The sequence below is a fragment of the Pipistrellus hanaki genome (assembly GCF_964339955.1).
Source record: "Pipistrellus hanaki genome assembly, chromosome: 8".
In the NCBI taxonomy this organism is placed as follows: domain Eukaryota; kingdom Metazoa; phylum Chordata; class Mammalia; order Chiroptera; family Vespertilionidae; genus Pipistrellus; species Pipistrellus hanaki.
In genome coordinates, this window is record NC_140510.1 from 37,109,345 (window position 1) to 37,123,417 (window position 14,073).

At 39.8% G+C, this 14,073-nt stretch overlaps 1 protein-coding gene across 11 annotated transcripts in view; it reads right to left on the reverse strand.

Annotated features, from left to right (window-relative positions):
* Positions 1 to 14,073, reverse strand: part of RBMS1 (RNA binding motif single stranded interacting protein 1) — a 216,627-nt gene that overhangs the window by 43,560 nt on the left and 158,994 nt on the right. For all 11 annotated transcript variants that reach the window (XM_084891550.1, XM_084891547.1, XM_084891554.1 and 8 more), the window contains exon 3: positions 1,985 to 2,043. In XM_084891550.1, the coding sequence (XP_084747676.1) occupies positions 1,985 to 2,043 (59 nt within the window). The remainder of the gene's footprint in view (positions 1 to 1,984; positions 2,044 to 14,073) is intronic.

Sequence of the window (14,073 nt, forward strand, 5' to 3'; positions counted from 1 at the left end):
CCGGGACATGAATTCTGGCTTACTCTCTCTCCTCTGGCTTACTCTCTCATTGACCCACAAACCCACCAGGTACCTGTTGACATCTATTCATGAAGCCTGTGTGAGACTTTCTATCACCCCATCACCATGCTCCCCTATCCCCCAGGCAGTATCTTAAAGGTTTCAATACATGCTGTATAAGAAATCAGCTCTGAATTATTCCTACCTTTATTTCAAAGCCCATCAAATCTCTCCACTTGTCTTTTCAATTGTTACGGATTTGTATTACGACAATATGTTAGATTTAGCATTAGTATTTTTTTAGTCATACCTTTTCCAGACCGTGTTGAGCATTTTGGGGAATTTTGGTTTCTATGGAAGAGGTTCTCATTGGAGAAGAGTGTACATAGTAGTCTTCAGTGCAGGGCTGTCCTGGAGAATTCAACCAGGGAGGCCTCTGGGTCTTGTCCCTCACTTATCTAGAGCAGCTATCTTTTAACACACTGTAAGACTCCTTCCTTCCTTCCTCCCTTCCTCCCTTCCTCCCTTTCTCCCTTTCTCCCTTCTTTCTTTCCTTCCTTCCTTCCTTCCTTCCTTCATTCATTCCTTCCCATGAAAAGGTAGGGTAAGGCTATAAAAATCTTTAAAACCACTTGTCTATTATGATTTTTCTCTTGGTTTGAAACCCACTTTTGAAATAAGCTTCCTGTTTCACATGCAACAGTCCATTTTTCTTTATAAAATGCCAAGATTTTTTTGTGTCCCTTGCTCTCCCAAGTCATTGACAAATATGTTAAATAAGACTAATTTTGGCAATTCAATGTAAACATTTCAATCTAGAATTTAACTCTCTGTTTAACTCATTAAAAAACTTACTGAGTACCACTCTGTTTAAAGCAGCTCTATTCACTGTCCTGGGGCAAAACTGCCTTAATGGGCCATGTTGATTAAACATGGGCTTAGATGCTTGCAACAATAGCCCCTTTAAATTTAGGAGCTTTGAAGAAGAGACAGAAATACAATGAACCACTTCAAGCCTAGATTAAAGGGAATGGCTGGCTTGGAAGGCCAGGCCCTACCATAGGGCTCATTTACATTCTTTGCCTTTTTCAAACTGTGCTAAGCCACAGCAGTCACCAGTACTTGAAAAGCTGGGGTCTAATTAACAGGAAGATTTGCCTTCTCTGCCTATTCCTGTCAACCTGATTTCATTCATGGGGTCAGTAGTTAAGACTCAACGTCAGCTGACTCCATTCTTCCCCTTTCCTAGCAAATCACATGCCTATTGTTAAGATGCTGGATCATTAAAAGTCAGAACCAGGGAACATCGAGGCTGCCTACTGTAGACGCCTCTTCCAGCTCATGAGGCTGGATGAGCTCATCCTAATTACACGGAAAACTGAAGGTCAGTGCATCAAATTAATGCAGCAGCATATTTCAAAGGGGTGTATGACCCCCTCTCCCTATTACAGTTTGGTCAGTCAAAAATGGTTTTTCCCTCCCTGCTGCCAATATTGTCAACAGGCATTCAGCAGAGAACAATCGGGAGTATTGAAACATGTAATTAAGTACTGCTTAAAACTACTCTATTCTAATTAATGGAGCCAATTTGCACAATATGTAATCTTTTCAGTTCTTTAGTCCAGTCCAGTGGGCTTCAGTGAGCGGCTCTAATCTCCTCAGGCTCAGCAAAAGAAAGCTATTTTCTAACTCCACTCTCCTTTAAGAGCAGGGGCTAAATGCCAACCAGTATTTTGCAAGTTAACTCTACTGGCGTCAAATCTGGGATTCTGGCAAACTGCTGGCTGCTGCTGGGTTTGCAGCCAAAACTCGACCAGGCACAAACGTAAGCAATATGCTGACATTGTGCAAGACGGGAACTGGGTGACAAGTAAGATTTGGTTTTTAATAAAATGGAAGTGTTTCTGAAACCAAACATCAGGTTTACAAATCCATCATTTTTCTAAAGCTACAGTTGAGCAAATCATCAGTCAAGGAAACACACCTTTGCATTTGTTCGTTGTCTTATCCAAAATTGCCTTCGTGGAAACTATTTTCCCATATCTAAAAGACAAAAACGGGAGAAGAAGTTATAATCAAGGAGCCCTTATTAATGTCCACAGAACACACATACTTTTTAAACATCTGCAAATTTTAAAGTACAAAACATTCTTTACTAGGGGGACAGGAAATGAGAATCCTAAACTCAAAACTGAAGTTAAAAAAGGGATCGGCTAAAAAAAAAAGGGGGGGGGGGCGGGGGGGTTGGCTAGTCCTCCCATTGAAATATTTGGATTATAGTTTGATGTTTAGCTTTGAGGAGCAAGGTACTTACCTAACAATCCTGAGATTTTTTTTTAAAGTGGAATGTGAGCTCTAGAAAAAATAATTTCTGTCCTGACTAGGTGGCTCAGCTGGTTGGAGTGTCGTCCCATACACTACGAAGTTGTGGGTTTGATTTCTGGTCAGGGTACATACCCAGGTTGGAGGTTTAAGCTCCGGTCATGGTTCTTATAGGGAGCAACCAATCGATGTTTCTCTCGCATCACATTGATGATTTTTATATTTTGTTAATCCTCACCTGAGGATACTTTTTCATTTAGTTTTTAGAGAAAATGAAAGGGAGGTGGGAAGAGAGAGAGAGAGAGAGACTGATGTGAGAGAGACACATCCATTGGTTGCCTCCCACCTGCACCCCAACTGGGGCCGGGGATTGAGCCTGCAACCCAGGTTAGATGTCCTTGACCAAAAGCGAAACCAGGGCATTTCAGTCTGTGGGCTGACATTCTAACTACTGAGCAAAACCGGCTAGGACTCACATGGATGTTTTCTTTCTCTTTCTTCCTCCCCCCACCCCCCCCCCCCCCCCCCCCGCCCACCCTCTCTAAAATAAATAAACAAATGATCAAACAAACATACATACAAATTGTTCCAGTGACATTAAATCTGTGGTCAAATACAAAACCTAATGCAAGGCTACAGAATTATTAAAGGAAAATACTATGATCCACCCAACCTTTAAAACTGACCACCGGGGGAAATGCCTGCATTGTACCCATTCATTTCGGTTTTGCAACAGCACTACCCGGGCAGATCACCACAAAAAGGTGCATTTGCATGTGCTTAACACTTTCAATGGATTTAACACAGTTCTTTTCATACCTGAGATAACTATTCATAGTTTATTCACACTTCTTTTAACTCTGTAATAACAGTATATTGCTAACGTGCATTGTATGTATGCAAGAAATGGATAATCAAGAATAGAAAACAATAGACAAGAAATTAAGCATTAATTGTATAAGGTTTTTTTATGAGAATATGTTCAAATTCCTTAATGTACAATGGAAGTTGGGGTAAAGAAGGAAAAAAATTCAGAACATTAAAATACAGTCCACTGCTATTGAAAATGAAATGGCAGTATTGTTGCGATGTATGTACTAATTCTCCACCCTTTCACAGTGACCAGACCACAATGTAAAACATTGCTACCTATGTTTGTCTTCTAGAAACTGAGAAAAGAACGTTTTAAAAATAGTTCTTAAAAATTATTGGGACTTTGGGTAATGTACATAATTTACTTCATATATCTAGACTCACTTCCTCATTTATACAGGGTAAATTCCAAAATTTTACTTCTCTTTATATATATTTTAAGAGTTTCACATTTTCTCTAATATTGCTTTCTCATGATTGATTTTTGAGGATTAAAAAGAGTCCTAAAAGTTCTAGAAAATAAAAAGTATCTGTGTAAAGCATTTTAAATTACTTTGAGTATTGTAGGTTTCTAGTTCATGCACTGAAGAAGCTGAAATTAATTTATCTAGACAAAACAAGTGGCTTGAGCCACCTCTCTCCCTCAGTTAAATTTCACTCTGTGTAATCATGTAATCAAATGATTACTTAGTAGGCATGAAAGTAAAGGTAATTTAAGGTTCAAATGACAATTACATCCAAGGGGCATAATGCTGCACAAACACCTTTAATTCCCTGTAGAGATTCTGAGTATTTATAACAACCTTAACACAGGTCACTGGCCTTACAAAAAATAATTTTAAAAAATCTGCAAACCAGAAAAAAACATGATTTAAAGACCACCTTTTAGCAATCATTTATCTCCCTAGGTTACTTCATGCTTAATATTTACCCACACTCTGTCACTTGTACAAGTTTTAGCTAACATGTTCTCAGATTGCATCCTTTGCCTTCTACCTTTCCAGAAGGAAGGAAGAATGTTGGTATAACTCCAGTTTAGGACAAGGGCTTTGAGAATCACAGAGATTAAGAGACTTTGCAGAGTTCATGGTCTTTTTTGAACCAAACAGAAAAAAAAGAAAAAGAAAAAGAAATTTAGAGAAGGTCAGAGGCTGGCCTTCTCTCTCCTGGTTCTGCTCTCCCCACCAACGATGGAAAAGATGAAGGCATGGAGAAAGGGAATGTGGGAAGCAGGAGAAGAGAAAGGACCCTTGGGAGCATTGATGCTCAATCCATGCCACTCCCTTTTGGTTTGGATTCTCTGATCTCTTTGCTACATTTGACACTGCTCTTCATTTCCACATCTAAGTGGCCAGTACCTCTCTCTGCCTCTGCCCTCTCCTCGGACCTCACCCACCTCTGGGCCTTCTTTCAGTGGTTCTTGGTTCATTCAGCTTCCTCCTCTCCCTCCTTAACCAAATCCTTTCATCACGTTTACTATTCCAGTCCTCAACCCTTCCTAGTCCTAGAAAATTCATACAACTAACAAGGGTATAATGAACACATCTTTGTGGAATATGTCAACTTTTCCTTACTAACCACCACCCCTCCTCCGATTTTTTCAAATCCCATCAAAGTGCGTGCTCCTTTCAGCAGCATAAATACTAAAACTGGAAGGATACAGGTAAGGTTAGCATGGCCCCCTAGGAAAGGATGACAGGCAAATTTGTGAAGCGTTCCACATTTACAAAAAGAAAAAAGTCCCATCAAAGTTTCAGTTTTTGTCTCTTCCTCTTCTAACTTAAGTATCTGAATATTTTATTAAGATAATTAAACATCCAGTCAAATATCACCTCCTGCCCACTGTTTTCTAAACCCCATCCCAAAGAACCCCAAACATCTTTTCTTAAATCTTTCCTTTTTTTTTCTTTCATTTTTTCATTTGATAGCGAGACATCATCTACTCAGACGTTCCTGAATCCAGGCAATCAACAACCCTTCTGGGTTTTGTCCCGACGTATGTCTAATGTTAGTTCCTTCTCTTTGCTGAGCCTCAAAGTCTTAAAGGAGCTCATGCCAGCTTTCCTTGCCTCCAGCCTCTAGTCCTTCCAACCCTGTCTGCTGCATTCATTTACCTTAAACATGTCCCTCATTCCACCCATTTACCTTAAACACGTCCCTCATTCCACCCATTTACCTTAAACATGTCCCTCATCCCAACCATGCTTACATTTGAAGAACCAGTCAAACATTGTCTTTCTATGAAACCATCCCATATCTCCTCAACCACTTAGTCGGCCATTTTATAGGAAAACCAGAAAGAGAATTACATTTACTCAGTTCTAAGTTGTAGGCACAGTGGAAGTATGATCTTACTTAACGAACTTCACAGCAATCTCAGGAGGTAGGTGCTGTTACTCCCATTTTTGCAAACAGGAAAACAAATGCTCATAGATGTTTTGAATCTTAGATCTTGTCTATAGCCACAAAACTAAAAAATTGTGTTTAAGTTCTCACTGTAACTTATGAATAAAACAATTTTGAGAAACAACGTTTTCTTGATACACACAGAGTATGAAAGGAAAGAAACAAAATGGAAGATTTCTTCCACTGCAGCATTGGAATATATATTTTTTTCCAAGTTGTTTTTGTTTTAAACACAAGAAATAGACATGTAGTAGATGGTTGAAAGAGGGGTGTGTGTGTGTGTGTGTGTGTGTGTGTGTGTGTGTGTGTGTAGAGCATAGAAGTTCAGAAATGTATCAGTTTTACTTTCTACTGTGGTTTTCATCATGATCTGTGGTTTAAGACTGAAAGACCATGACTACCCAGAGAGTCAGAAGATGGTTTTCACTCTGAGGAACTTTTGCATACTGGCTTCCCTGCAATCGGATGGATCAGGAAGATGCTTATCTGCAGTAACAAAGGGGTGTGCGGGGTTTCCCTCTCCTAAAATCTCTGCTTTTTTGGGCCATCCACTCAGTTACACCATCCACAGCACAACAGGTTCTCTTTTAAATACCTGGAAGACTTACAACTTTCCATCACTCAGACTCTGCCTCAGTGGGAGATGCTGTCACCACGTGTGGGGACAGAACAAGCAGTTCTGATGATATGAGAAAGGAGCTAGAATACAGAGAGGAACTGTCTATCAAATGGCACTCAGGGCGGAAACCGGTTTGGCTCAGCGGTAGAGCGTTGGTTTGCGGACTGAAAGGTCCCAGGTTTGATTCCGGTCCGGGGCATGTACATTGGTTGCGGGCACATCCCCGGTAGGGGTGTGCAGGAGGCAGCTGGTCGATGTTTCTCTCTCATCGACGTTTCTAGCTCTCTCTCTCTCTCCCTTCCTCTCTGTAAAAAATCAATAAAAATATTTTTTTAAAAATGGCACTCAGGGAACGGAAAAGAGGTGGCAGGGTTCAGAGAGGTACAATTTCCCCTACCAATTTTAGTGCAATGAGACTTAATATGGTGGGACAAGGGATGGGGAGGGGAGGAGAACATGACAGATGGCTAGCCGTTAGTCCAACTCTACTGCTGATCATCAGAGCCTGTGAGAGTAGCAGATACCTGGGTAAAAACGCATAAAGCAACCGGATTTTCACTCCTCCCTGTTCCTCTTTTCAGCCAACTTTGTAAAAAAAACAAAAACAAACAAGCAAAAGACATTAGGTAATGGGGACATACAATGTATTTGGAGAAACAGGCCTTCTGATGTAAGAATTCACACACTCAGAACACTAAGGAGATGTGCACCCAAGAAAGCAAGCTGTAGAATTTTATGGGGAAAATGTGGATATAAAGATTCTTTGGGCTTTATCCAGCTTCAAAGTAACAAGGCTCAGACCACAGACCTGACTACCTGACTATACTAATATTCTTTGCTAAGAGTAGATAATCCACTCCAGAGGAAGCTCTGACAGTAGAAGGATAAAGAGTAACTAAGAGACTACTACAATAATTAGAATTTCAAAGGGAGAGGATAACAAGTAAAACTTCACATTTAAACCTACTGGCCCAAGTAAAGTTGGCTGATAAAACCTTTTGCTATGAATCTACACAAAATTTCTTTTGTTTGCACCAGAACTTAAGTCATCCTCCCCCTACCATTTCCATTTATAGCTCTTCTTTCATCTGCTTTAATATCAAATCTAAGTATATTTTAGTTTGCATTTAGTAAACAAAGCTTAATTTTCTCTGCTACCCCATCATTTAGTTCCTCCTAAATTCTACCTTCTTGTTAATGTACTTTAATTATAAAAGAAATGCATACTTATTGTAATTAGAAGACACAGAAAAGTAGGTTGAAACATTAAAACCATCGACGTCCTGGATATGAATATTTAAACATATACATGTAAATCATTATAGATTCTGTCCAATGTGTGTGCACTGGCATGCGTACACATAAACACAGCGTTCCTTTACCAGGGGTCTTGCAGCTTTTGAACATTCCCAGTTACAAGCCAAGGCTCTTCAGAGTGGTGTCTACTTCACCTACCGCCAACAGATGGCGATAATGGTTGATAAGTTGTTTTAATATTGGTCATTCCAGTGGTAAATTCATTTAAGGCACCATGGACTCAGCTGCAGTGTTTGTTAGTTTTAGAATATTGTAGGAACATTTTTAAACCTGAAAAAGACTAAGTGTATAGGAAACAACAGTAAGAAGTAGATACTTATGATGTAAAACAAAACAAAAAAAGATTTTAAGACTGAAAGAGGGTAGGATACTGCTCATGGTTTTGTTTTAATAGCTGAAGCGTCTCTGAAGGACACAGAGGAACTCATGCATGCCGTGAGAGATGCTGTGCCCCTTCAAATGACAACATAAGAAAGAGAGACTGGGGAGAGAAACACACACAAAACTTCTGAGTGTGTGGTTCTCAGATGAGCATCAACACTGGAAAGCCCAGGCATGACCTAATGAGTTAATTCAGGGGAATAGTAAGAGCAACAGCTTACATTTATAAGCTTTTATTTGCTGCCAAGCACTGCTCTAAGCAACTTAGCTCATCTATTTAAAGCTTCACGACAGTCCTTTGAGTTGGTACAGTATGACTCCTATTATGTAGATGTGAAACTGAGTGAATATGGACCTACTAACGCAGCAAAGATGGGAGGAAGGAAGTCCACTTTGGCCAAAATGTTGACTGACATCTGGAGAAACTTTGGTCACCAAACACAGATCGGTCCAAAGATCCAAAGTAATTCCCATCTTGAATCTGCACAGCTCCAAACCAGTGAAGGGAAGAGGGCAGACTTGAGCTGCTATAGTCTCCCAGAGAGTGATAATTCAGAAAGGAGTCATCTGACTTTCTGGTAGACAACTGTTCTATTTGGAATAAGAAACCCAACAACAGAACATACAAACATTTTCAGGGAGGAGGCGGCACAAATGCCATTAAAGCTTAATAGGAGTAACTCATGTATCTATTGATATTTGGTAGGAATGAATTGCCGGACTCAAAGCCAAAACTCTTCTTGTAATTTTAGACTTGTTGGGGAGGGGGGAACCCCAACACATATACATATAAACTCACACAAAAGTGATACTGTATATGTAACTGTCTAACTTGCTTTCTCTGCTGCTTTATTTTTTAAATGCCCTCCAAGGAAAAGGGGATTTCCTAAAATTTGCGTTAGCTCTCCTAACAGTGGTTGAACTGGGGAAGGAAAGAAAGTATAAATTATGTGTATTTGTTTTGCTGATAGCAAAGTTTGTTGGACAAATAAAAATGATGAAAAAGTAGAAAAGTCGTTTATCCTTGTATTCTGAAACCTCACTCCCTTGAGCAATTCTGCTGGATACATTTACTTTATTTAATTGGAATAAGAAGTGGTAAGCATTTGAAGATTGAGATACGAGGCATGTAAATTTAAAAATTAGGCAATCAATACCAAAAATATTTTCTAAAGCTTTATCTTTTTTACCCTGGAGATTTTCAAAGTTTCTAGAAGACTAAATATTAAATATATCCCACTTTTCATTCCAATAGTTTTGGCTTAACTCTCCCACTTGATAACTGCCCATCCCACTTGTGCTGAATAGCTGGGTGTGCCTGTGAATCAGTGATTCCTGGTCCCTGGGATGGAACAGGAAGTGACATCTTTGCAGCTGGAACTGGAGCCAGGATCTGAAGGAGGAAAATGCCTGGCAGGAAAAGCTGCCACAGCACTAAAAGTCAAAACCAAACCTGGCGCTGAAGGTCAATGAAACACAGGAAACCCCAGTATAGTCAAGAAAGAGATCAACCCACACATATTTATAGCACATTTCCAGTATGCCCTTCACCATACAGGGACAATCTTTGGGAGAGTGTAAGGCATTTTTAATATTAAAAAATAACTAAGAATATTGTGATCTGGTATGGTGAATGCCAAAGAAAGGGGGCAGAAACACAGGATAAAGGTCAAGTTCAGCAAGAAAGACTTTGGGGAAAGCAGAAATTCATGTGAGCTATGGAGGACAACACTCCTAGTAAACAGAATAATCCAATGCCACCTGTGTGTGGGAGGCAGTGCAAGCTGAGATTGAAAAGGCCCTTAGAGGACTTGGGCTCCAAGAAGAGGAGTCAGGGAACGGAATGTGTCAGGGGTTTTGCAACTGCAGAATGATATGACGAAAGCAAGATTTTAGTAAGATTAATGAAAATCTTATGGCTAGAATTAGCAGAGAGAGATGTCACATTTTATGTTATTGTCATTTCTTTGATCTTTGACTCAAGCAATGACACTCAAGTTCAAGAAATTAAAATGAAGAGGAGCTAGAAGAGGAATGGAAAAATTCTAAGGACAGAAAAAAAAAATATTTTTTAAGACACAGGGCTTCTTTGAAGTAGCCATAATAAGGGCATAACGTGACTTCTGAGAAAAACCACCCATGGTATCTGTGCTATGAAAAACCAGTGGCTTGTCTCTGTGAATGTAGAGAAGCTGGAGAACAAGTACTATCACCACGGTTCACTTTTCTGAGATGCCCTAGAAAGGACAGTGAGTTCCAGCCGCAATCACAGACCTATAGCTTGCAGGTGAGAGATGAAGTAGCAGAAGCTTGGACCATCGTCAAGTGGTTTAACTCTCCATTAAACTGGTGGCCCCTCAGCATGTGAAACGATGAAGAGTAGATTACAGAAGCTTTGGGACAAAATAGCATATTTTTCTAGAGAAAATATATATGTCTACATGCCTGATTTTTCAAAACATTAAAATTTTAAGATAAACACAACCTTTCAGAATACAAATAAAATTGGTAGTTTGTATCTAGATTTTGGGATTAATAACCTCTTCTGACTAAATTTGAAAGCCATTCCTGCTAACCTGCCTTCTCCACATTTCTGGGTGGCACAGCTAATCCATTATAAATGCTACACAAAACTAACAATTGATGCTGTTGATTGCATATATGCCTTGAGCTGAATAATTCATATGGACTATACATGAAAACTGCCCCATTAAAATGGCTAAGATGCGTTTTTGTCATACTATATGAAAACCATATACCTCTCTTCTAAATAAAAAGCACCCTGTAAGGGTGATTTATTACACAGATTTGCTATTATAGTTTAGTATCAGGTCTATTATGGTCTGCAATCAAAGTAAAGTAGCTTCACACTATTTTATGGTCTTTTAAGAGCACCTTGCACAAAGGGTCATTTACATCATCTTATGACACTATTTTTGCTACCAGCCACTGTATGACATCACTTACAGATGCAGCCAGAGGGCCAGACCCAGATTAGGGCTCACAAGCACTCATATGGCATAGGCAAATGACACACACTGAAAATGGAACCCAGAAATTTCCAAGTAAAATGTAAATTATCTATCACGGAAATGAATCCTTAAAAGTCTCAAACACTGGCTAATGTCTAACTTTTACAATTTATTTCTAAATTGAATTTATGAACTGATAATTATTGAAAATTTCTTAAGTTCTCTTCCTCTCCCACCAAAATCTGTAATATATTTTCTTTGCTTTGATAACCTCACCTTCATGTTTATATAGCACTTCACTTTATTGCTCATAAGGGAGACAAATGTTATATTGGAAAGACAGACCTGCAACCAAAGACCAATCCTCAAGTACTCATTGGCCAATGACCAGCTCTGTGATGCTGTTTTTGCAAATGGCCAGATAGTGTATGTATATCTTGGGCTTTGAGGGCCATAGGGTCTCCATTGCAACTACCAAGCTCTGCTTATGTAGTGCAACTATTCCATCCTGCCATTATAGCAGAAGTACAAACGGGCATAGCTGTCTGGCCTCAGTAACCCTCTCTGTAAAGTGGCATAACAACATCTACCTTACAGGATTATTGTCAAGAGGCTGGCACAGTGCTGGACACATTACAGACATTCAATAAAGAATAAAAGTTATCCTTTCTGCCAAGCCCCTCCAAGTAATGATCCTTCTGATTCTAACCACATGAGAATACTAAACTAGGCTACTTCTGTATCTTACTATGAATGTGGTTCTATTACAAAATGTTAAGAAAAGATAGACCTACCTTTTCTTTTTTCTTTTGTTAATTCTCACCAAGAAGATTTCCCCCCACTGATTATTAAAGAACGTGGAATGGAGGGGTGGGGGAGAGGACAGAGAAACACATCAACTGGTTGCCTCCCACATAAGCCCTGACCAGACCAGGAATGGAACCTGCAACCCAGGTACACCGTTGACCAGGAATTGAACCCTCAGTGTGCAGGCCGACACTAACCACTGAGCAATGATAGCCAGGGCTAGACCTATCATTTTATATTACTTTTCAACACTTTTTTTTTTTTTTTTTTGTATATTGTATCCACTCAATATACTGAATGAATGAGACAAACTTATATTACAGATTCCCCCCTGAAAATGCTTGGTGTGGAGAATTAAGAGAGGTTGGCTGTGATGGGGAGAAGGGAAATATTACATTTTGCCTTGGAAACTGACATGGCCAATTAAGTTATACCAATTAAGTTATAAAAACACACAAGGGAACCAAGGTCAATAAGAAAACTATAAAAGGTTGGGGGGGGGGGGGGTGGAGGGGTAAAGACCCAAAAAACTTAGAAGAGCTTTTTTGTTCCTAGATTGTCTTTCAAGTATCTCTACATGGGTTGTTTCTTTTAAAAGAAATCAAAACTGGAAATCTTTTACACACAAACACACACACACACACACACACACACACACACACACACAAAGACTGTGTTAGAGTCGGTAGAAACGGAATGCATTAAACTCCCACACTGAAAACCATAAATGACGGCTTCATTCAAAACAAGAACAGCGTGACAGAGGGTAAGAGTAAACATGCTTTCTGAAGCAAAAACAGTTATCTGAAACTATTAAACAAGAGTGTGCAAATTACCAAGAAAGGTCTCTTGATTCTAACACAAGCTACAGAAGGCAGGAGTCAAACTGGACATTTCCTAGACTGAACACTCACTTGGCTTTGATCCAAAGCACAGCACCAGGGTATTGATTTCAAATGTAGTCAGTCCATCCCTTTCTAAAGTAATAAATCCTGACTGCCCGCGACCTTGAAAAGCCAGTCTGAAGCACAGACTGGAAACGAAAATATCTATTTTAGTCACTTCGGCTCTAAGAATTCTGGGGATATACTATTAATGCATCACTAGTTAAAAAATACACTTGGATGATATAAGCAAGGGAACGCTACAGTAGCCTGCCAGCACAGTTGATGTTTCTAAATTTAGATTATTTTGTGCAAGGGTCACTTGTGACAAATGGTCTCGGCTCTTAGAATGGATCTGATGGAAATGGGTAAATAGGACTCCCACATTGGTTTCCTACTGGTTTACCTCCAAATAAGACTGTCCTTAGACACTGTAGATAAAGATAAGCAACCCCTCCAAAGACTGAGTAGTGCAGCTCTAAAAATTTATAATCTTTACACTAAGAAAATCAGAAGGGAATTATCTTTATACTAGAGGCTCAGTGCATAAATTCATGCACAGTGGGGTCCCACCTGCCCACCCCAATGGTGGCTAAAAGGGGGCTGGGCCAGAGGAGGGAAGGACCATGGGTGGTTGGCAGGGGGGCACTGAGGCTGGATTGGGCTGGTTGGCCGCCGCAATGGGCATCATAGCTGCCAGTTCTTCCACAGTTTGGTTGCTGGGCTTTCATTCATTTATATATATATATCCCAAATGGAGGTGATATGCCTCACTCTCAAGCTAGCTAGAATTGACTGCATTTTCCAGGTGTTCTGATTCTCCCATGCAAATAAAGGGACTGTGAAGAAAGGTCGGGGCTAAAAGGACTTCCTATTGATATGACCTCGTCAGGTGGGAAGACAGGGCTGCTTGGGAATGTTGCATGATAGATTTTGATCTGAGTTAAGTACAAACCACCACTTGCTCCTGGAGGCTGTCTGGGAAGAGGGCATTTGGTATGGATGCGAGGTAACTGGTAAACAAGTGACTGGGCTGAAGTCTGCTGGTCAGTGTGGTCACAGTCAGCACGGAGAAAAGCCTTGAGTGATGCGCCACAAGGCTCTGCTTTTGGCCAGCATTTTCATCATTTAAACAAGGACATAAATCTGGTAATTGATAGCATACTTATTCAACATATACATGTCACAAAGCTAGGGAGGGATGGTGAATGTAAGACATCAAAATTAATACTTTTCAATTATTTCAACAGGCTAGAATGAGTACTTGGCCACAGCCAACACCATAATATTTAATAGGAAAAACATTAAGTCTTCCATATGTGTTTCAAGAGGGGAAAAATCAACTGTAAAATTTTAGGGAAAGGCTTGGCTTATTCACATGAAAATATCTGAGTGTTCTGATTAGAAACAAGTTCAAGTTCCCTGAAGGAAAAAACAAAAAACAAACCCAAACCCCAAACCAAAAAACAAACAAAACACCAGACTCAGGTTA